The sequence below is a fragment of the Schistocerca gregaria genome, chromosome 1, assembly GCF_023897955.1.
Source record: "Schistocerca gregaria isolate iqSchGreg1 chromosome 1, iqSchGreg1.2, whole genome shotgun sequence".
NCBI classification, from domain to species: domain Eukaryota; kingdom Metazoa; phylum Arthropoda; class Insecta; order Orthoptera; family Acrididae; genus Schistocerca; species Schistocerca gregaria.
The window spans coordinates 217,896,969-217,921,472 of record NC_064920.1 but is presented as its reverse complement, the minus strand read 5'-3'; the positions used below and the strand labels follow the sequence as shown (position 1 = coordinate 217,921,472).

At 37.4% G+C, this 24,504-nt stretch overlaps 1 protein-coding gene across 4 annotated transcripts in view; it reads left to right on the top strand.

Annotated features, from left to right (window-relative positions):
* LOC126337296 (transcription factor IIIB 90 kDa subunit) overlaps positions 1 to 24,121 on the top strand; it is a 342,489-nt gene extending 318,368 nt beyond the window's left edge. For all 4 annotated transcript variants that reach the window (XM_050001455.1, XM_050001456.1, XM_050001458.1 and 1 more), the window contains 5 exons: positions 3,381 to 3,581; positions 13,552 to 13,825; positions 16,850 to 17,025; positions 19,871 to 20,032; positions 23,895 to 24,121. In XM_050001455.1, the coding sequence (XP_049857412.1) occupies positions 3,381 to 3,581; positions 13,552 to 13,825; positions 16,850 to 17,025; positions 19,871 to 20,001 (782 nt within the window). In that variant the 3' untranslated portion in view covers positions 20,002 to 20,032; positions 23,895 to 24,121. The remainder of the gene's footprint in view (positions 1 to 3,380; positions 3,582 to 13,551; positions 13,826 to 16,849; positions 17,026 to 19,870; positions 20,033 to 23,894) is intronic.
* Positions 24,122 to 24,504: the final 383 nt, after the last annotated feature.

The following is a 24,504-nucleotide window of genomic DNA, read 5'->3' as shown; positions in this document are numbered from 1 at the left end:
GCTTTCCTGCACTACCTAAGTAAGAAAATCAACAACTGATGTTGAGTTAAAAAAACAAGGTCACTCTTCCTATAAGACCCTCCCAGAAAATCTTCATTGAAATCCCCCAAATAATAATTTGCTTCCCTCTGTATGACAGATATTACAACAAAGAATCCAAGTTTTTCAGAAACTGGTGTAAATTTTCCAATGGGGATCTATACACAGCTACAGTACTATCATTTAATTTAATCACCGGAATATGCTTTTATATGTTGCTCTACATAAATTCTTTTAGTTTCTAAATTTTTCACTCTATGATGACTTTTAATATGTTTGGCAACTCCTCCTTTTTTCTGCACTGTGTCTACTTAAGTAAGTTTACATGCACTTACATTTACCTTTTCCATATCTTTTGACTATATGATGTTCACACAGGCATAGTAAATCTATTAAATCTTCAGTTCCTAAATCTTCCAAACAAACAAGAACCTCTTACGCTTTGTTTTTCAATTCCCTGTTGCAATATACTGACATTATTTTTCACTGTACTTTGCTGAGGATCTTGTGATATTCTAACATCTTTAGTACCTGCCTGTCTGAGTTTCTCATTAAGCTTAATTCCTTTCAATGTTGAATCACTGGACGCTGATCTTAGTCTAAAGAAGATGTACTCCCATGAGTTTCAGTGCCCCTCTTAAGGATTTTACTACCAAGGCAGCCAATTTACCATTCTCTTTCCAATTGAGATGCAGACCATACCTAGTGAAATCCCATGTACCAATTGCATCAACATGAACCAAACACGTCTGATGCAGTAGCCGCCTGCTCTAACTCCATTTTGACCTACCTTACAGAGCTGGTCTATGTTCTTAGTTTGATAGACTTAATGTACAAATTCCATCAGTTTACGAGGTTAACCTGGAACATTTCTTAAGCTATTCAGATCATTGCCATTCTTATTAAGTCCCCATGTTGAATTTTGGAGAACATTATATTGTTGTGTTTTTAACTATCACTTCAAATCTAAATGTTGTGACCCATTTCATGGCTGTCCAGAAGATGTACCAGACAACCAAGGTAGGGTCCTTCTGCTATCCTTCTTGCAGTGGATGAAGTGGGAGGCGTTGATCAGTTCTTGTCCATTGCAGTGTTAAACTGATGTAGTTATGGATGATTTGGAAATGAAAGAATGCTCTCACTTGTGATGTGATAGTTGCCAGAGTTTAGTTGCGCTAGTGACAAACAGTTTGACATTGGCAAAACATCAATGGTTCAGATGTATTCTGTTCACGCACATCCCTTTTTCTTCTTTCTAATTCAAAGACTTGCTATAAGCTTGCTAAGAAAAATTGTGGTGCATGGAATCTCTTTGCCCGAGTTTTCTTTTGATTAAGAATGTTCCTCTATCCTTATGAACTTTAACAAATCTTATTTATGGATACTCCATTACTTCATGGTAGAACAGTTCCATATGTATGTATGCATTAAAATGTAATGTAAATTGTGGTGTTAATGCATATATTCTTCAGTATACTAACATAGGTTGAATCAGTGGATTTTTTCTCAAGGGCTGTTAATACAGATTTAATGAAATTTAATCAAAAGCTTTCTGTAAATCTATAGGTCTCAGTAAAATGGTAATTCATATTTATTGTTGCAACCTATAATTTTGTTCACAACTTTCTAATGATTAACTGTGCTATGTACACTTCTAAAGAAAGTTCATGCATTTGTTTGATTAAAAATCCAATGTTTGTTTTATGTGTCTCGTAAATATTTTGTACATTATAAAGAGGTGCCTGGCAAGCCTGCACTTCATGTCTCTCTCTCTCTTACTTCTTGTGAGATTGAATTATTACAGCATTGTTCTAGCTTTTAGGATATTTTCTTCCTCCACACACATTTTGTAAATAATTTTGGAAATTAATTTTGTATACTTTTGCTTACAGCTTGAACAATTTCTGTTGAAACAACATTACCTCCAGGCACCTTTACATACTTTGTACTGCAAATGACTTTATACACATCATGTGGCATTGTCAGGCATTTCATTATTTCAGGCTAGTGCAATTAATCAAATAGTAGTACAATTTTCTGTCTGTTATTATTAATGGGCCATCTGCTATCTTAAGAGATGAATTAGTGTTTGCTCAACAGAAGTTACTCTTTTGTTCTCTTCACAGTCATAGTGTTTTCATTTGTTTCTCTTACCACATTTTCATATAAATTCTCAATTTCTCTCAAGAAATTTTCAAATCATTTTTTTTTAAAATGCAGTTTAGTTCCATTTTCATTTTTATGAAACTTGCTTATTTCATTTCATATTTTCCTTGTTGTATTCAATACTTTATTTTATTGCCTTGTAAATACCTGCAGCAAAATTTGATGTTTACTGAAATATTTTTGTTAGGTGTTTGCTCATTGTTTTATGTAACAATCGACTTTGACTTGACTTTTATTAGGGGGTGCCTCTACACTGTATACTATGCTAGCCATTAAAAATGCAACATCTTGATGGCAGCATGCAATAGATGTCAAATTGGCATGAAATGTACTACACATTCAGCTACGTAAATGAGTAGCATTGCAGCATAACTGCACAATGTAGCTAGGAGTAATGTCATCTGCAAGCTGTGTATGAAACAAGATGTTGGTTTAACTTTCTAAAACTTCATTTGAATGTTGGTTGTTCATGAGAAAATCATGTTGTGCCCCAGGTAAGAAGAAGTAATCTCTACTAGCACAAGTCAGAATTGGATAACAGCAGGAGTGTGGCTATGGAGACTTCTGTTTATTTTTTCAAAATATTCTCACCATGTTAATTAAAATCCCCCTGTGTTAATTGAAATCCCCCTGCTGACCTGTGACTATGGAAGGGCCATACTCAACACCATGCAGGATCTCAACAGTCCCACATGACCAGTGCTCAAAGGGACAGACTTATTTTTCATTCAGCCTTGTAGGACCATTTAGCAACATCACATACCTCTGGAGTCAGGAAATGAGCTTGTTTGCAGTGGATAAGTGTCCACGCGGACAGTGTGACAACATCTGGAGCACTATGGACTGCTGGCACAATGACCATTGTTGTGGATTGTCATGATATAGCAGCAGAGAGAGGTGCACTTACAGTAATGTGCTTATCAACAACACTGGACACTAGTGGCATCCTGTCGTCTTTTCAGGCGAGTCCTGCTTCAGCTCTGTCAAAATTTGTTGCTTGTATACTTCACAGAAGTAGCCAGCAGTGGTTGCTTCTGCCTCTTAATGTATAACTTGACTCTTTCCACCTCCCTGAAGGCTCTCCTTCAATTTCCCAAAAGGCTCTATTGTTAATGGGTGCATCTGCATCATCTGCATTGATCTGCTCACTTTGCAATGACATTTTATGTTGACAGGACCAGACATTGCCAGCATGGGCTTAACAGGATCTGTTGATGATCATACACAGAAAGAGGCAGAAGAGGAAAATGCTGAGTTAGATCTCGATGGAATAGATGATGCTGAAATCGACTCGTATATTATGTCAGAAAAAGAAACTAAGTATAAAGATGATCTCTGGATGAAAATTAATGCTGCTTATCTCGAGAAACAGAAAGGTAATTATCTTATTTTTTAGTACTACAATATAACTATAGCAAACTGCATCATCTGGTTTTGCTTATTGTGCTTTGTCACCTGACTCCTCAGATCACTGAAGGTAGCTTTTGATTCCATTAAATTACAACTGAGAAAATGAACTTTAGCTGTGTTTATACCTACAATCATTTTAAAACTTAAAAACAGTTTCAAGGATTTTGCTTTGACAAGAGGCGAGGTTGTGGGTTTGTCAACAAAGTCAAACCTTTTACAGTGGCAGTATCAACTAACTAGTCTCTTAGTGAGAGAAATATGTTCAGCACCAGGATGGCTATGTTGGGAAATAAATATGGAGACATGAAGAATAAAGTTGTAGAATGTTAATAAAGTTTGTTTTATTTAAAAAGCTTTAAAGTGTCTCACATAAGAAATTTAGAGGCATTACTTATGCCCTCGTACCATAACCATTGTCACTAAGCCATTATCCACACCATTTTGTTTTTGGATATATGAACTTTTAGTTTTTGGACATGTGAAAACTTCGTTCATCCCCTGCCCTCCCCGCTCCCCTATACTACCTTTAGGCTGGAAACCACTTCCATGCATCAGACATTATGACTGCTCCCTGTGGCGCATAACCAGGTTTCGGTAGACTTAATATCCATACCGGAAAACCCCAACCCTGGTTCACTTAATGAAGTGGAAGGGTGGAGTGAAAACCTTCAAAGCAGATATTCAACAAAGAAGTAGATCTAAAAATTGAGTCTTCGATTGTGATGCTTCATTGTTTGTCATTTCATTTGAATGTGAGAGAGATTGGTCAGCAGATCTAGAATAGATTTGTTTTGACATTATTATTTAAAATTATTAAAAAATTGAAGACTGTTTTTTAAACAAGTTGTTGGGCCTGAATTTGAAGCACTTTACTACAAATCTTCGAGTGGCGCACACTCATCATGTGTGACCTGTCTACACCTGGCTACAGCCTGCTTTGTCAAGCCTACAAATATCCAGTGTCAAATTTCATCACATCTTATTATCTTAGTTTAAGAAGAATGCTAAGTGAAACATGAATGAAATAAGGGAATCACAATATATTTCATAAGTACATTGTAGTGGAAAGGGCTGGTGAATACAGCAGTAATGTAGTCTGTTACCAGTGATATGGAGAACAACCTGACCACCATGTGCTGGGCCACAGGGTAGAAATGATGTACTCACTGAGTGGATAAAATTATGTAAGTTTCAAGATGACCAGTGAAAATCTGTAGTGAGTAATGTTTGATGTTGGTGCTCCATAGCTTCACCATAGACATGAATGTGAATCACTGAGTAACTTTGCAACTATTCCCAAAAATTAGGAGGGACTGGTTTGAAATATGGAATTATCTTTAGTTAATGTCATCATACCTCATTGAAATATTTAGTGAGACTCAGTGGTATCATTTCATTAATTCTTACTATTGTAATTTGTATACCAAGAAGACAAATGGCTCTGAGCACTATACCAAGAAGACATAGGACAGCTTAATTAAAATTTATTTGATAGTAATCAACACTATGCAAGCAGTTGTTTAGGTAGGCATATGTTTGACACGTATTATTTTGTTGGAATATTCTGAAAATAGGTTCAACAATGATCTATACTATCTATATTGCTGTAAATAAGTTGGTGACTCATTGACATAAAAAACTGAATATGTGCTATCCAGCTATAACTAGCTACTTTACGTTTCGGATGCTAGTGATTTTTTTTGAAAAATCCAAGAATTCTTTCACTATTAAAATTTACTTGGGAAGTGAGTAGCAGTGTGTCAGTAATGGTAGAATTCTATAACTATTGAAGACATCTAAAACATAGATGTCATTATGATCATCATCATCATCGTCGTCGTCATCGTCAGTGTCATCACCATCATTATCTTCATTATATTCCAAGAATTCTATGGCTGGCACTGCTTCTTGCTTTCTGTATTCCACTTTGTCCGATAATGCCAGTTCCTTGTTTGTAGTCCTGTGGCATCCATCAATGTCTTAGATGTCTTGACCCCAGCTCCTCTTAAGTTGCACATGCTTTCTTGTTTCTGTTGAGTTCCACTACCTCATTTTTTGTGCTCAATAGCTGTTGTCCGTCCTCATACTGTTTTAGACATTTCGTCTTTATCATGTCTGTTATTGACTTATCAACACCTGTAGCCTCCCTTATGAGGGCATTTGGTGCGCAGTCTAGCTTGGAGATGCCACAACTTCAGATCCAGAAGTCCATTTCTAGTACAACCTGCTTGTTTCTCTGATGCTAGTTTCTTCCCACATTTCTGCTCCCCACCTAGAAATGTTTTCAAGAACTGAGTGATATATTACCTGTTTCATCCTATTTGTTGTTTTTTTAGTTCAAAGGACTGAGTTCAGTTAACGTATGGCCCTCTTGCCCTGCCCTGTTTTATTATTTATGTCATCAGCACTTCTTCCATTTGATGATACCAAACTCCCAGACATGTAAAAGACTTAAATCCCCTGCACTTGATTTATGCCTAAACTATCCATTCTTATCTTTAAAACATTTTGTTGACATTGGCCCATCAGACAATCCCTATTGTCATTTAGCACATTGTCCTCATACTGACCAACAATGGGATAATTCGTTCTCCACCCAGCACATCTAAGCACACTGGACTCGCATTCGGGAGGACGATGGTTCAATCCCCCGTTCGGCCATCCTGTTTTAGGTTTTCTGTGATTTCCCTAAATCGTTCCAGGCAAATGCTGGGATGGTTCCTTTGAAAGGGCACGGCTGACTTCCTTCTCCGTCCTTCCTTAATCTGATGAGACCAATGACCTCACTGTCTGGTCTCCTCCCCCAAACAACCAACCAACCAGTACATGTATTCATGTCCTCAATAATTAAATTTTCTTTTTGAGCATTCAGGTCCCCAGTAATAAAAATTTCTTTTTGATCATTTATCTTCTTCAGTGATCTCGTCACCCCCACATAAAGTTTTTCTTTTTCCTCCATTTTGGCACCTTTATTTAGTGCATAAACAGCCATGATCATGACTGAATGGCTTAATGTTTTCATTCTCATCTGCAGAATCCTTTCTCTAATCTGATCCTAGCTTAATACTTTCATTTTGCATCTCCAGAATTCTTTCACTAATCTGATCATAAGATTTTATATCTTTTTTGTAAATTTTCCAGTTCTGGCTCTCTCCTCCTTAGGCACAGACATCATAAGAATATTAAATACAAACACGGAAGTGATAATAAAGTAAGACTTTCGTGTTTAGAAAAAAGCAAACTTACAGGAATAGAAGGGAGTGGTAGGGAACCAAAAAGATGACTTCAGTTTATAGATATAACTATAAAAAAGTGTAGCTATGGTGCTTCATTTCTGACAAAAGATAATCAATTGTTCCATACCAGTTGGTTTGTTTCAACAATATTAAATTAAAGTCAATTATAAGTGTACCAATTTGCTACCACCTACAACCTGCGGGCAAACAGACAACCATTTAATAAATTTTGTGGGTCAACTACCATCCTAATTACGGTCAATAAATAGATCAAAAACACAGTTAAATAGGAAACATATCATATTTACACAATTATAAGATTAGATTAGATTCCGGTTTTTGTTCCACAGACCCAAAAAATGAGACGATTCTCATGGGTTGGAACATGTCAGATAAGGTTTTCCCCAAATTTGTCATTTGAAAACTATAGGGTCATTTTATATTCATGTATTAAACTATTTCTGCTGATATCAACATTTTACATTGTTTGATAAACTGCTATAAGTGTTGTCTTACATTTAGTGATAAAGCTTGAGCTATTTAGGTCATGTGCAAATTTATTTTGAAAAATTCGGGAGGGTAGGGTGGGCAAATGATACTTGCACTTGATACAGTATTGATCTTGCTTGAATAATCACATGACATTTGACTTGTGCAGTGCTAGTGCAAGGGATATGCAAGAAACTATCAACTAGCCACCACAATAATCTATTACACTGCTTAAAATTTGACAATTTTGTGAAACACAGGAGGATATAGAATTCAATGCTGTTACCTTACAAATCTCATTTTATTTGAACAGATATGCAATAAATGTTCTCATACATGTATTGATACTGCATACAGACATTTATAGTGCTTGTTAAGTAAAGTTAATCTCGCAAGGCAAAAATGTTGTCCTTCAAAAAGCATTACTTGATTCTCAATGCAAGTCAATATATTATTTGTCTTATGAGGTACTGTAATGATTTACCAAGTGTGGTTCCAAAGGAGAATTTCTGTCATTGGTCCCATATTAGAATGCTGGGTAAAAACATTACCACCTTTTAATCAGCTTTAGAACAAATGGTGACATGCAGATGAAACAAGAAAGAAAAGTAATCAAGAATAAAATGTCTAAAAAAAGTCATATTAAACTGACTAAAATTGTCATCAGGAGAATGAATACAGGTGCAAGACATGCTACTGAGTAAGTCCAACAGAAGTCACTAGATCACGGAATTTCTGCTGGATCCATGAGTAGAAACTTGCCGAATTGCAACAGAGTCATTGGATGGCTAAAATCAGTGGTAGTTCACAGGGAGATGGTGGAATCTGCATTGTCAGCATAGCCATGAAGTCATCTAAGAAGAAGTTGCTGTTGCTGGAGAAGTGACCAAAGAACTCCGTACCTGGAGAAGTACACGAAAAAACATTCACTGAAGTTAGGCACACAAAAGATCCGAAGTTGAACCGAGGAAAGTTCTCTTACAGAGCACACCAAAGTTCTACTCATTGCCACTTGTGTTGTGGCTCTAAACATGATGAAAGATATGGTTGTCAGAAACCAGTAAGTAACAGAAGTAATGACTTGTACAAGACTTGTCGGCACTTGCAGACTGGTGACAAATGCAGACTGCTGGCTGGAGCCTGTGTGCGATAATATAAAGAGAGCATTTGCCGACCAGGGGCCACTGTCGCTCAGCTGATGCAATTGAGGCACCAAACCATGATTAGCAGCATCTGGTGGCGGCATGGAGCAGCCAAATGATGTGCTACTCAAAACTGTGAGATTCATGCCATGTTAGGGGCGGCAAAAGTGTAGTAAGGTAGAGATTACTATAATACTAACACACAACGAATAAAATGAATCTCCAGAATTGAAGATTGTCACACCAGAATGAATGTGTTCAAACTACCTGCTACCATGTTATCACAAGCTAACATCAGCTGCTCTTAGGCTGCTCAGCTCTTACCCAAAACAAGAACACCAACAAAAGACCGTAAATCTGCACTGCTTTCTTCTTTCACGACTTGTTCCTGTAACCACTGTTATGCTTAAGTTAGCTTTTAAGTTATAGACCATCCTTTGACATTATTTACAGTTGTTATACATATACAGCTTTATGATCTATTTACATCGGATTATTATACAGATTAATTTTATACATGCCAATAATCATGGTTTTTAGAGGCTATTTTTGCAATACAAGTTGAAACTGCAGGAACTGCAAGTTCAAAACTTGATTCTTCATGCCCTTACATTACTGCTTTGGTCAAATGCCACTTTTACAACATCACACTACCAGAATTTTATACTAATATGTATAAACAGTAAAAGACAATAATATAAACTATTTATGCAGAGGTTAATCTTTATGTGTAACAGTTGTGGATACTTTGCTATGGCACACAACAATTGTAGTATGATTTTTTTTGTTTGTAACAAATTCCTCTTTTGTTTAAAATTGTCTCATAGCCTCGAGCTGTAGGTAACTTCACTCTCTGTCAAATGGTATATCATTTCTTTGTGAATGGTGTCTGTAAGAGTAAATATTTTTATTATAAACTACAGTGTATATATATATGCAAATTTTAATAACATCACTACTTTTTTGTTCTTGACTGGCGATAATTTTATTGGACTCATCAGTCTTTTTTTAAATATATAATTTAGTTTTAGATTTTCTCAGAACCTCATCACATTAGTGTGTTGCTTGCAAGCACTCAGCAGTTTACTTAGTGACATGGGGTTTTGTGGAAGTGGTGACATAGCTGGCCATGACTCAACAGCCTCAAGCCTCCTTATGGCATACAGTACATCTCACATACCTTATATAGCCATCTTGCTGCAACTCCACCGTTTATATGTCGCTCAGCTCAATCTTTGCTCTTCCTGGTAGATTTATACATGTAAAATCTATAGCTTGTTGAGTTATATGTTCATCTATAAAGGTGAACACTTATAGAGCACTAATGCGATCCATTCTCAAATACTGATCGAGTGTTCGGGATCCCCACCAGGTTGAATTAAAGGAAGACATAAAAGCAATTCGAAGATGTGCTGCTAGATTTGTTATCACTAGACTCGATCAGCATGTGAGAACTACAGAAATGCTGTGCGAACTCGAATGGCAATCTCTGGAGGGAAGACCATTCGTTTCATGAAACAGTATTGAGAAAAATTAGAGATCTGGCATTTGTAGCTAACTGCAGAACAGTTCTACTGCTGCCAATGTGCACTTCATATAAGGACCACAAAAACAGGACAAGGAAAATTAGGACTTGTACAAGACATATAGACAGTCATTCTCCTGTCACTGTATTTCCGAATGTAACAGGAACGGAAATTACTAGTAGTGTTACAAAGTACCCTCTGCCACACACGCTGTAGTGCCTTGTAGAGTATGTATGTGCATGTGGATCAACACTGGACATTGACCCTGAGATAATCAATGCTTGTTTGCTATATAATTGTAGATATCTCAGATATGATTTAAAACATTTCCTTTCGTAGTATGGAGGCCTATAATACATTAGTTTAAAACAAACCATCTACCGTATTTACTCGAATGTAAGCCGCACTTGTTTTCCGGTTTTTGTAATCCAAAAAACCACCTGCGATTTAGAATCGAGTGCAAAGTAAGCAGAAGTTCTGAAAAATGTTGGTAGGTGCCGCCACAACTAATCTGCATTATAATGGCATGCTTTGCAGGCACACAGATAAATACCGGCGCCGAAACCTTTGCATCAGTAAATAAATTTAAGAAAAGGTGGAAGACGAGCTTTTTCCTACGCCCCGAGTTTCGACCACTGCATTTTTATACATTATCCAACAAAGTAAATACAAATTCCGTATTGTTCATCTTCGAATGTAGCAGCATTTCAATGTACTATGAAAATCCAACTGGCAAGACTGTTTGGGTTATTTGTCAATTTGGCCAACTCGATGTTCTGAATTTTTTCCTACCTCTGAGAAGAGATGGATGCTAATAGGAACTTTTATGAATTGTGAATCACATGTAGTATTCTCTTCACCATAAGAATAATACAAATATAAACATTTTGCCATGTATTCTTTCGTGTTTGCTGCTATCTCATTTAAATCCTGTCTGCCTAATAAAGTACGAAACTAGAGTGAGGCAACAGCAAGCGCAGAAGAATGTACATATCATGACAAGTTTATATTCGTATTATTCTTATGCCTAAAAGTGATACAGTCAGAAATGAAGCACAGCAATTGATTAGATTTTTAAATCTAAAATAACTCTAATTTCTGTGCAGAATGTAATGTACTAAAGAGGCGTCCAGAGATTTTCAAATGGAGATAAATTTTTGCTAAACTCTCGTTCAGAACATCTTCTGTCATACGCAGTCTATTTTTGGTTCTTGTTGATCATTATCAAAGAAAGCAGCACTGTAATTAACAAGTAGTAGTCTCTTGCCATTGTTTCGCTAATGAGATGATTCCTCTCTTTTTTTTAATTGTAAGTCGCGGTAGCGAGCACAAAAGCAAGCCACGCCGTGAGCGGCGACATGCCGTAAACACTCACTATCAGAATGCAACAAACAATGCATGACACAGTACAATAATGCATTTTCAGCTTAGAGTGACGTAAATACCTATAACAAAGAGAGCGGCACTTACCAGATCAAAGAAAAATAAGCAATCGATTCAAACCAGACGAAGCACGTGAAAAAGGAAGGGTACCCGTATAAATACGGACGGAGCGCTTGACACATAGCAATGGCTACCTGGTAAAGCTCAACTGCCAAGCTTACGACTCGAACCAAACTACTATAGCTGTATCGTCATTCATTTAACCTAAACTGTATCTCATATTACAATGGACCAACTTTGTTCCGATTTGGAGGTGCGGCCTACAACATTTTTCTCCCCTTGAATTTCGAGTCTCAAATTTCAGGTGTGGCTTAGATTTGGGAAAATTATTTCCTTGATTTCAAGTCCCATTTTTCAGGTGCGGCTTAGAATCGAGTGTGGCTTAGATTCGAATAAATACGGTATAACCTCTTGGAGAAGCTGGTATTGACTTGACAATTATTAATAAAAAATAAAGAAATGAAATGTGTATGTTTTACAGTATTGTCCGATACATGAACATTTGAATTGAAGTCCAAAAAAGCAACAGCTCATAGTCTGCAAATACCATTTACAGACTCATGTTAAAGGGGAAATCACAAACAATTCTCAAGCAAACATAATTCAACTGAGAAGGTTTCCTGCTGCCAGACTTCTGTACTTCATAAAAAATTTACGAACTTACATGGATTTGAACAGCATATTCAGTACAAAATTAACAGCATGGTTTGTAAGCCACTTCCGCAAAATACCTAATTACCTAGGTTTGAGGACTGAATATACTAACTATTACCATCAGTGCAATATTTCTTGGATTTCCAGTCACCTCAAATGGTACAAATGCCATGAGCTTCCAGCTACGTACTCATTGATAACTGCCCAGTGTTATTGAAGATGATTACCAATTTTTTATAACATTATTCCAGATGCTACTTGCCCATCCAGTGACAGATTGTTATTAAAAATAATTTGATATCTGCTTTATAAGCATGTTTCATTTTACCTGATTTCTCAGGACTGCCGAAGTATAAGTACCCCTTATTTTCTTTCCAGAAAATCTCTATAGTGTAATATGGTCTACACACACACACACATATATATATATATATATACATATATATATATATATATATATATATATATATATATATATATATATATATATATATATATATATATATATATACTTTGTGAGAAGAATTCTTTTGATTGTGAACACTGTCACTCAAGCACAGTGGTTTGTACATTTTTATCCCTTCTGAAATTCTTGTCTTTCAGCAATTATTTTACCTGTCTGAACACATGAAAGACATTCGAGGTGAGGTCTGATGAGTAAGGTGGGTGATTGAGACATTAAAATTTCATATTCTGTGTTGTTGCTACAGTTCAACAGGAAGTATTGGGAAGAGCATTGTTGATCAAAAGTCCTCATTGTTCACTTGTGAGATGATTTTGAAGTAGCTTTTTTCAAAGAGCTCTGACGCCATTCCTTACTAGATCTTTTAATTTCAGATTGGTGATAGTGCACCCTGGTTTCATCTCCTGTAACAAGTCTGCCCAGAAAGCCATTACCTTTGACCTGGAAATGACACTGAAGCTTCTTACAGGCACTGATGCAACAGCCTCTCAATTCAACAATCACATGCTGTGGCACATATCGAGCACACCCATCATGGACAATATCGTGTGCTCAAACAACACTTATATCCAAAATAGTGGTTATTTCATTTACAGTAACATGCTTGTTTTCTTTCACAAACTCTTCCACTACAGAAATGTTTTTATTCATTTCTATATGGAGTATTTGGCCTGGGTAAAATGGCACAACCCACAGAAGTCAGCCTTTTAAACTCTCTGCATCACTCATACACTTACTTCAGAGACACATGTGAAGCATCATACTTTTGTGTTCATTCTGTGATACAACAACAGGCTGCAAACTATTTGTCATTCGTCTAACAAAAGAAAAACTCCTGCACAAATGATAGTACAAGTTTTAGGAATTTTATTGCACTTTCAAACTTCTCATTTGAATCCTCCTCCTATATTTGTTGTATTTTCTTCTTTTTGGGTCTTCTATGTCTACAGTTTATGGCCTCACTATAACAACATTTGTTTTAGAAAAAGCTGAAAAGTTGGCAAAGGAAAAAGAAGAAGGGAAGCCAGAAAAGAAGAAAAGAAGATGCGGAAATAGGAAAATTAGAATCCCACCTTCAAGTTCTGCAGGAGAAGCAATTGAGAAAATGCTGCAAGAGAAAAAAATATCATTAAAAATTAATTATGACGTCTTAAAAAGCCTAAATGCAAAAGATGAAGGACAGCCTGAGAAGACGTCTGAATCAACAACAGCTGGCTCAGCCAGCTCATCGCAGCTAGTAAAATCTTTGCCTGCAAGGTAAGTATATAAATCTTGATCCATATTATCTATGTCTTTCTGTAGCAACACTTATGCATTTTCTGCAAGTTACTTTTAAACTGTAGAACCTGATCCCACACTTGTAATGAAGTGATCCAACACCCCTGGTAGAACAGCCTATGCTGCACCCCTCCCCCGGTAAAACTAACATCTGCAATTTTTTCCATGTAGATTAAGCTCATTTTATAATTTTTTTCTCGGTGAATAAAAATGAAGTATTACTGTAAAATAGTACTTAAATGAATTACATTGTCCAGTCACATGAATAACCATCTTTACAGTGCAGATTGCTGCGAGATATGCAGGTGCGGACAGGGATGTGGAGCCATGTCAGCTTCAGTGCTGCGGCCAGCTTGCTAGGTTTCTTGGTTCAGGACCCATGGTGTGAACAGCCTGTTGAGGTGGTCCCACAGATTATCAATTGGGTTTAAATCAGGAAAGTTTGGTAGCCAGGGAAGTACGGTAAACTCATCCTAGGCTCTTCAAACCATACACATACACTGCAAGCTGAGTGACACATTACATTGTACTGCTGGTAGATGCCATCATGCCAAGGAAAAACAAACTGCATGGACATGCTCCCCAAGGATAGATGCATTTTTTTGTTGATCCATTGCACCTTACAGAATGATGAGATCACCTAGGGAATGCCACAAAAGCTTTCCCCAGACCATAATGCTCTGACAATTACTGTGGGGTGTATGCTTTCAGGCACTTCACGACAACAGCCATATGTCTGATGAGACACAAAATGTGATTCACCTGAAAAGACCACTTGTCATCATTCAATGTACATCCAGTTCTGGTACTGGCTTGCAAAACCCAGCCTTCATTGCTAATGAAGAGCTGTCAGCATGGGTACATGAACCAGGCTGCTTCTGTAGAGGCAGATATGCACCAGCCTATATTGAACAGCTGTTGAGGAGACATTGTTTATAGCTCCTTGGTTCATCTGAGTGGTTAGTTGCTCAACAGTTGCATGTCTGCTTGTCCATACACACCTCCATAGCTGTCATTCACCACTATCATCTGTGGTCCTTGGTGCACCACAGTTGCCTCAATGCCTGTTTTGTAATAGTGCCATTTTGCCATGCACGGCATACTTTAACCATTCCAGCACATGAACAGTTTACAGACTTAGCTGTTTCGGAAATGCTTCCACCCTCGGCCCAAAACACAGTGATCTTGCCCTTTCGAATGTCAGATAAATTTCTCCATTCCCTCATTACGACAGGGACTGCATTGTTTTTCCCATCCCCTCCAACACACTTTACATACTCTCCACCGCTAGCGCTGCCACCTGCTGTCTGTGAGAGGTTATTGGACTTGTATGTTGAAGTTAGTTAGTTAGTTACATGTTTCATTGATCAATAGCACAGAAAAACTGTTATGATGTGGAATGTGTCAAATGCACAAGAAATGTGCACAGGAAACAAGGTTTTTTTTTTTGTTTTATTTTAATTATAGCGTTATACCTAAATATTTCTGTTATCTATCCCATTCCCTTAAATGGCACAAAATGCATATATTATATCTCCAGATTTATTTACTCATATTCAAGAATTCATCTACGGTATAGAAGGAGATGTCAAGGAGGTATGATTTCAGTTTGTTTTTGAAACTATTACTGCTGTCTGTCAGACATTTTATTTCATCTGGTAATTTATCAAAAAGTTTTATAGCAGCATATTTTACCCCTTTCTGTGCCAAAGATAGGTTAAGTAAAGTATAGTGTAGGTCTTTCTTTTTTCTGGTACTGTAATCATGAATGTCGCTGTTGTTTTTAAACTGGTCCATGTTGGTATTCTATTGACAATGCAGATAAATTTGTTTGACAGTCTGCTTTCACCAATACTAAACCTTAAGTAGTTTTTATTTTCTAAACTATGTTAACAATATGCTGCAATCATTGGCACTGTCGTAAATATTCTCAAAGCAGTTTTGATGTTTGGGTAAGCGCATCTGCTAACCCAAACTCTGAAAAAAATCTTCAAAATATCTAAATGGGATGCTGTGTTAATGCTTTTAGGTAGCTCATTCACATGAAACTTGAAAGCAGGTATTTCACTAACTAATTCTGCTGTTTCTCTGGCTATTTTTGGCACCAAAATCAGCTGCAAGTTTTAAAAGAAAAGAGATAGAGCTTTCAGTTAGGGCATTGCCTGACAAGAAATCAAAGTCACGTGGAATTGTGTGATATACGTGAGATTTATTTTCCATTTCATGTAGTATTCTATAAAATACTTTGCATCACTATCTCAAACAGTCTTACTCAGCACAAATTGGCAAAAAGTAGAAAATACTTTGGTCAGATAGCACATTTGCTTTAGCAACTGCTTGCCAAATTGTAAGATACTGCAGCATCATTACAAAGTAGCAGCAATAATTTCATAGTTGTACATGACCAACCTGTGTGAACTGATCTCACTGCTATTACATAAAGAATGTCAGTGATAGACATCTGTTTGGCGCTAGTTTTTTTTATGATACTACTTGGAAGAAATGACACTGTGACAACAGCGTGTCTTTACAGTTGCTGGCTGAGGGAAAGGCTTCTTTTCACAGGCAGACAACAAGAACATGAAGGATAGGAGAACTCACCTCTCCTGGTTAATTTTTAAGCCATTTTTATTCCTTGCTTTTTTTCTGATGAGTTTTTGTGCCTCATTGTGACTCACTCATGGTGGGGCCTTATCTTACCACTCCCTCAATACAGTACTGCCTAGCCCCACAGCTAGTTATCTGATCTAGGCTGTTTCTGTGTTGCATATGTTACAGGAACCAACTATGAAAAATTTCTTGAGTGGGGGAAAAAAAAGTAGCTTATATCTGATTACTCCGTTCTTGAGCTGCCAAAAGTGACTATGCTAATTTTCATGCAAGTTATATTCTGATATTCTATCTTGTTTTAATTAATTATTTGATTTCATTAACTCTGTTAGCACCAAGAAAAATTCAAGTGTGGGTGTTTAAATTTTATACCATGTAATTTGGCAATTGCAGGGAACTCACGAGTAATAAAACACTCCATACTAAAGTTGTTGAGAAAACAAATGAGTTTCCAGTTGAAGTAATTGAGGATAAAGATGAAGATGTGACACCGGTTCCAGGTAGTGCAGAACAATCATCAACTACACTACCGACAACAGACACAGTTGATGTCCAGGATATTGAAATGGGTATTCACATTATTACTTTTATTGTTCTAATTCACACATTCTTAGAGTAAGATTTGTTCTGCAGTATGCCTTCAAATGTTACTTGTCTTTTAGTGAAAAATATTTTTCTCTTTCTCTGAAGCTCATTTAAGAAATTTTCTCGATGAATTAATCTTCTGACTTGATATTTGAACATTGGCTCTTGAATACAGGGTGGTCCATTGATCATGACCGGGCCAAATATCTCACGAAATAAGCATCAGACCAAAAAACTACAAAGAACAAAACTTGTCTATCTTGAAGGGGGAAACCAGATGGCGCTATGGTTGGCCCACTAGATGGCGTTGCCATAGGTCAAACGTATATCAACTGAGTTTTTTTAAAATAGGAACCCCCCCCCTCCATTTTTATTACATATTCGTGTAGTACGTAAAGAAATATGAATGTTTTAGTTGGACCACTTTTTTCGCTTTGTGGTGGATGGCGCTGTAATAGTCACAAACATATGGCTCACAATTTTAGATGAACAGTTGGTAACAGGTAGGTTTTTGAAATTGAAATACAGAAACTAGATACAATTGACCATTTTATTTTGGTTGTTCCAATGTAATACATGTACCTTTGTGAACTTATCATTTCTGAGAATGCATGCTGTTACTGTGTGATTACCTGTAAATACCACATTAATGCAATAAATGCTCAAAATGATGTCCGTCAATCTCAATGGATTTGGCAATATGTGTAACGACAATCTTCTCAACAGCGACTAGTTCGCCTTCCGTAATGTTCGCACATGCATTGATAATGCGCTGATGCATGTTGTCAGGCATTGACGGTGGATCACAATAGCAAATATCCTTCAACTTTCCCCACAGAAAGAAATCTGGGGATGTCAGATCTGGTGAATGTGCGGGCCATGGTATGGTGCACGACCAATCCACCTGTCATGAAATGTGCTATTCAATACTGCTTCAATTGCACGTGATCTATGTGCCGGACATCCATCATGTTGGAAGTACATCGCCATTCTGTCATGCAGTGAAACATCTTGTAGTAACATCGGTAGAACATTACGTAGGAAATCAGCATACATTGCACCATTTAGATTGCTATCAATAAAATGGGGGCCAATTATCCTTCCTCCCATAATGCCGCACCATACATTAACGCACCAAGGTCACTGATGTTCCACTTGTTGCAGCCATCGTGGATTTTCCGTTGCCCAGTAGTGCATATTATGCCAGTTTACGTTACTGCTGTTGGTGAATGACGCTTCGTCGCTAAATAGAACGCATGCAAAAAATCTGTCATCATCCCGTAATTTCTCTTGTGCCCAGTGGCAGAACTGTACACACCGACATTTTTGAGATTCCCTATGCTCGCGCAGTTTATCTGCTACTGATGTGTGGATTAGCTGCGACAGCAGCTAGAACGCCTACTAGGGCACCATCATTTGTTGCAGATCGTGGTTGACATTTCACATGTGGCTGAACACATCCTGTTTCCTTAAATAATGTAACTATCTGGCAAACGGTCCAGACACTTGGATGATGTCGTCCGGGATACCGAGCACCATACATAGCACAAGCCCGTTGGGCATTTTGATCACAATAGCCATACATCAACATGATAGTGACCTTTTCCGCTACTGGTAAATGGTCCATTTTAACATGGGTAATGTATCACAAAGCAAATACCGTCCTCACTGGCGGAATGTTACATGATACCACGTTTTTATATGTTTGTAACTATTACAGTGCCATCTATCACAAAGTGAAAAAAGTGGTCCAACTAAAACATTCATAATTCTTTACATACTACATGAATATGTAATAAAAAACGGGGGTTCCTATTTTAAAAAAATGCAGCTGATATCCGTTTGACCTATGGCAATGCCATTTAGAGGGTCAACCATAGCACCGTCTGATTTCCCCTTCCAAGATGACAAGTTTCGTTCTTTGTAGTTTTTTCGTTTGACGCTTATTTCGTGAGATATTTGGCCTGGTCACTATCAATTGACCACCCTGTATAAATCATACCCACATTTCACATTGTGTGTGTGGGAATATCATTTAGTATGGCACTGTATGTCAGTGGCTGTCAGAATATAAATCCTAAGGCTCAGAGTTTGATCCCCAGCTTCTTTTATAGCTGTTTTCATCTTTGGAAATGCTTAGTGGCGGTGAGAAATGTCAAGTTCCACTGTGGTTTGAGGTCCGCAGTTGTCTATAGTTCTGCCTGTAACTGGTGAGTAAGCCAGTCAACAAGTTGGAGGAAGGCATTAGATAATTCAGCAGTTCGACACTTTACCTTGTGGAATCCAAAGATTCACTCCTGTCACACATAGCATAATTGGGTTGCACCAGTTTGAATAGTTTTTTGAATTGCTTGTTGCAAGCACAAGGCAAAACATTATGCAAACACATTGTGTTCACCAAACAACACACAAGCCAAAAACAGTGCCATTTATATATAAGATCAAGAGTTCCAACAACAACTATTAAATGGCTATTTGATCCTTAAAAAATATTTTTCTCTCCTGCCATATTTTACTGTTTCTGTAAAATAAAGTTCGTTTACTTTAGTTTACTTGATTCCAACAAGTTCCATCACATTCTTTGTAATGAAAGGTTTTGGAGAAGATTTCCAAGAACATAAGTACAAGTTACACTCAATTACATAGTAATCAGAGCAAAATTAAATGAGAAGTAACTTTTTTAGTGTTACTACTCAAAAAGAATAAGTTTACATTGAAGCTTTATTAACTTTGTGCCATCTTACCTGCTTTGTGTAATGCTGTGATTTCCATTTAGCAGTTTATTTGTCTCTTTATGGTGAAATATAAACTGGCAACATTATTTTTCAGATGAAGCGGAAGATTTTGAAGATGAACCTGAGCCTGAACCTGAGAATAGTGAAATATCTTTGGCACAGATGCTCAACCATCATAGGGATGATGATGAATATTATGGAGCTGATGATTATGATGAATACTGAGTGCATGACAGTCTGTGAACCTGTCCTACATGTATGTATTGCAAGTTAGAGATAAATTATTACCATTTTTACTTATTTCTGTTTGAAAAATGACTGAATAATGAAAATTTGGAGAAACTTACTTTCAAAAGTAAACCCTCCTGGCTTCAACTTTTATTAGTCATTGTCCTTACCAATATATCCCCTTCCCTGTTCCCATTTCAGCACTACACAGCCCTCTGTTTCACCATTGCACCCACAGTCCTTTTACTTCTCTCATTTTTCACTAACCTACCGACTGCACCTAGCTGGCCTACTGTCCTCCATCTTGTTTCTGTATGCTCCCACAAGCAGCACTTTACTGTCACCCACCCCTATTGTGATGTCCCTCCCCCTCCTCGTCCCAGCCCCCTTCCTATCCCCACCACCCGATTGCCTCTCTCATCATGCAGGGCTGCTTGCAGTGTGGCCTCAGCAGCCAGAGACTATGGTCATGTGTGTGTGGCCTCAGCAGCCAGAGACTGTGGTCATGTGTGTGTATGTTGTCTATTGCTGACAAAGGCCTTGTTGTCTATTGCTGACGAAGGCCTTGTTGGCTGAAAGCTCACACTGTGACAGTTTTTTTGTTGTGTCTATCTGTGACTCACCATCTCTGCTATATGGTGAGTAGCAACTATTCTTGTTACATTCCATTCTGGATTTTCCATTGTTTGATTTTCAAAATTAAAGTAAGTCTTTTGGTTTGCAATTATCTTGAGTTTTTAAAATTTCTGTCCAGTGTGTTTAGAATGCAGATTAGTGACATTCCTGGTAACCTGCAGAAACATGGTCTTTCACTGAGGAATATGAGGGAGGACCCAAAAATAACCGGAATTTCTTTTTAGAAAGCATATACTTTATTGTTTTCAAATCCAACCTTAATCTCCTACGAAGTAATCTCCATTACCATTAATACACTTGTCCAAATGTTCATTCCAGTGTTCGAAGTACCTTTTAAATTCGTCCTCTTTGATACCTGCTAACACTTTCATGACATTACGTTTTGCATCTTCCACATCCGCAAAACGCTTCCCTCTCAAGTCTCTTTTCATCCTTGGGAATAGGAAGCTGTCCAAGGGTGCTAAATCCAGCAAATAGGGCACGTGGGTCAAGGTATTCGCCATTGTTGAGGCCAAAAACTGGCGAACGCTGAGAGCCGTGTGCGCGGGAGCGTTGCCGTGATGCAGGAACCACATGCCAGAATCCCACAAAGCCGGACATTTGCATGACAAACTTCTGCGAAGCCATTTCATAACCTCCAAATAGAATTGTTGGTTTACTGTCTGGTTTTCAGGATCAAATTCAGAGTGTACAATCCCTTTGATGTCAAAAAGCAGATCAACATCTTTTTCACATTCGATTTCACTTTTTGAGCTTTTTAGGTAAGCCAGGTGACTTCCATTGTGATGACTGTTGTTTACTTTCTGGATTGTACCCATAGCACCATGACTTTAATGATTTTGTTGAAAAAATATGGATCATCTTTGAACACGTCCATTTCGAGACAAGCTTGAATGCGACGACCCCTTTGATCTCCGGCAAGAAACTTCGGCACGAATTTTGCTGCTACTCTTCACATCGCCAAATCGATGGTCAAGATGCGCTGAATTGAGCTCGAGGACAACCCGGACAAGTTCTCGAGTTGGTCGATTGTCCTGCGTCGATCTTCACTGATGAGAACATGGATTTTGTCAATGTTGTCTTCACTTCGAGCAGCTGAAGGTCGACCGTATGGGGCTGGTCTTCAACCACCATTTCTCCTTTTTTAAACCGAGAAAACCATTTGTCACTTGTGTTGTACTAAGAGCATGGTCTTTGTAGGCTGTCTGAATCATTGCAACAGTTTCTGCTGCATTCTTGCAGAGCAAGAAACATAACTTCACTGCCACACGTTTGTAAGCACTAGCCATTTCTTCATGTCATGCTTGCACTGTATGCACACACAGAGAACAGCCAAAGAAACAACACTTCTCACTGTTGGGTGACGCCGCGTGGCAGAAAGACTCAGCAGAGCTCCTAGTACAACCCTCTGGCAGCGCAACTACAAGTGCACGATGTGCAGCATTACGTTTCCGGTTACTTTTGAGTCCCCCCCTCATATGTAATCTTTTTGTATATAGCATTTTATATTTATAATATACATTGTGCGCGTTTTGTGCTAATTCATTCTTCAGCACCACTGTATTGTAGTTTGAATGTCGTAGAACAATGTTTCATTGTCTGTTTGATTTCAGTCTTGACAGCACTTAGTCACATCTGTCAAGATTAGGTATTTTGTGTATGGTAATTTTATTAAAGTGTATAACAGTGTTTCATTCTGACAGATTTTTTGTGTTTTTTATGTTATACTTTCTGACATGTTCCACACCCATGAGAATCATTTCATTTTTTGGCTCTATGCAATGAAAACTGAATCTAATCTAATCCACACAGCAGGTGGAGATGCTCAATCGCTGTCTCAGATTGCAGAAGTGATGGGTTCAGGCTGTTCTATCATCTACACATATCATAATATTTCTCGCAGTGGGATGCCCTGACATCTTTCGTCATAACAGAAGTGGGACAAGCCATCCTAAAAATACCATATCACACTTCATTGGCCAACTTTCAAAGCAGAATTTTCGACCAAAAAGCAGTGAACATGCATTATGTACCAGATTCTCCAGATTCGCACAGGGGCAGGATGAAATGGAACACACCAGAGTCCCAATATTTCTCATATCAGCTTGACTTTGTTCACTTTCTGGAATTTCCACATACCAATGTTGGTTGACATTTATCTAATAATCTGTGAGCTTGTGGAAATAGGGCCATGAAATCCTTCATGTTCACATGCAGTTTTAATCTGTGGTAGTACATGTAATGCATGTATCTATGATTTGTGGCTATAAAGTGTAGACTTAACCCTTAACAGGCCCTGTATTTATATCTGTGCTGTGACACGGCATTGAATATTTATGCTTGACAGTGACATAATGCCAAAATTGTAATAAGTGAAGAATGGCGTCCTTTAAATATATAGTAGTGTTTCTCTCCCATTCTACACCACTTTGATGTGCATTAGTTGGCTTATCACATTTTATGGTTTTGAAATGTTCCTTTCTAACACCACTCAGGTTATTACAGTGACAACACCTTTTCTGCCAACTGCCTTGTTTATCTAAGCAGGCTATATTTTTCTAATGCAAGTATTTCTGCACTGACAAATTATGTGGATACCTGGTTGCAGAGTGTATGAATTGCTAATGATGGCTGAAACATATATGTTGTATTTACCATTCCTGTGAGTGTGCTACTAATGAGATGAAGAGTTTTCTTTCCATCTTTGTGCGCATTTGCTGAGTAGATGTGCCTCCAAGTCACTTTTTAGTGGAAAGAGGGTTGAAAGGTGGGTAGAAAAAAATCTACAAAAGCTTTGTTTGGCGTAATTTGTAGAATTTTAGGAAAGAGAATTGGCATCTACGGTTGATAAAGCTCAGTATGCAACTTCCTTTGCATCAGTGCTGTTATTACACACTAGCAGTACTGCATTTTTACTTTCCATGTATACTTAAGACTACGGGCATAGTCTTCACTATCTTATTAGAAGAGCTCATTCAGTTATAAGCCAGCAGTAAATCATGTGAAAATAAATGCTATGAACATTGCATAGAATGAAAATTTATGTCAAAGATAAAAAAATAAGGAAATACGGATATATGGTGTTTTCAGTTAAGCTACTTCATAAACAAACTTTTAAAAGGATCAGAAAGAAGACCATTTACTATGTTGTTAGGGCACTGAGATGCTGTATATACAGCTCTTAAGTGACAGAGTTAGCTGCCTCCCCATTCATCAAGTAATTGTTTTCTCCTAAAGTGTATTTTTTTTTTTAGGTTCATCAAAAGGAGATTGCATGTCATGGATTTAAGGTATTAAAAAGACATATGAAGAAAATAATGTATAAATATGCTCATTCCAAAATATTTTATTTGTATCATTTTTTATTTATTTCATATGCCATATATGCACTGAAATACGAATCATGTTTTGTAATACTTTGATAATTCACTCCACTGTGAAGCAATGGAATAATGAAGAATAATTATTTTTCAACAACAAATTACAGTTTTTGTTATTTACAACCTTACCTTTCATTAAAATATATACTTTCATTACCAATACATTTATGTTTGCAAACAGACCCATATTACATTTACGAACTTCATGACTGTTCAATGGGAACATTATCACAATTGAGCATAGAAGGTACACACACACATCTAAATATTACAGTTTTGAACATGGCTGTCTTTCAGCTACCATATAGAAGTTTCAACAGATAAATAACACAGCCAACCAGTTGCCAATAACTGTTTAGTACATTGACCTAGATTTCGACACCTCTAAGGATGTCTTCATCAAAATGAAATTTTAAAAGCCATAAAGTTAGAGTATGAGAAGTCAATAGTCGAAGTTTAGAGCAGACATGCTCAATTAAAAATG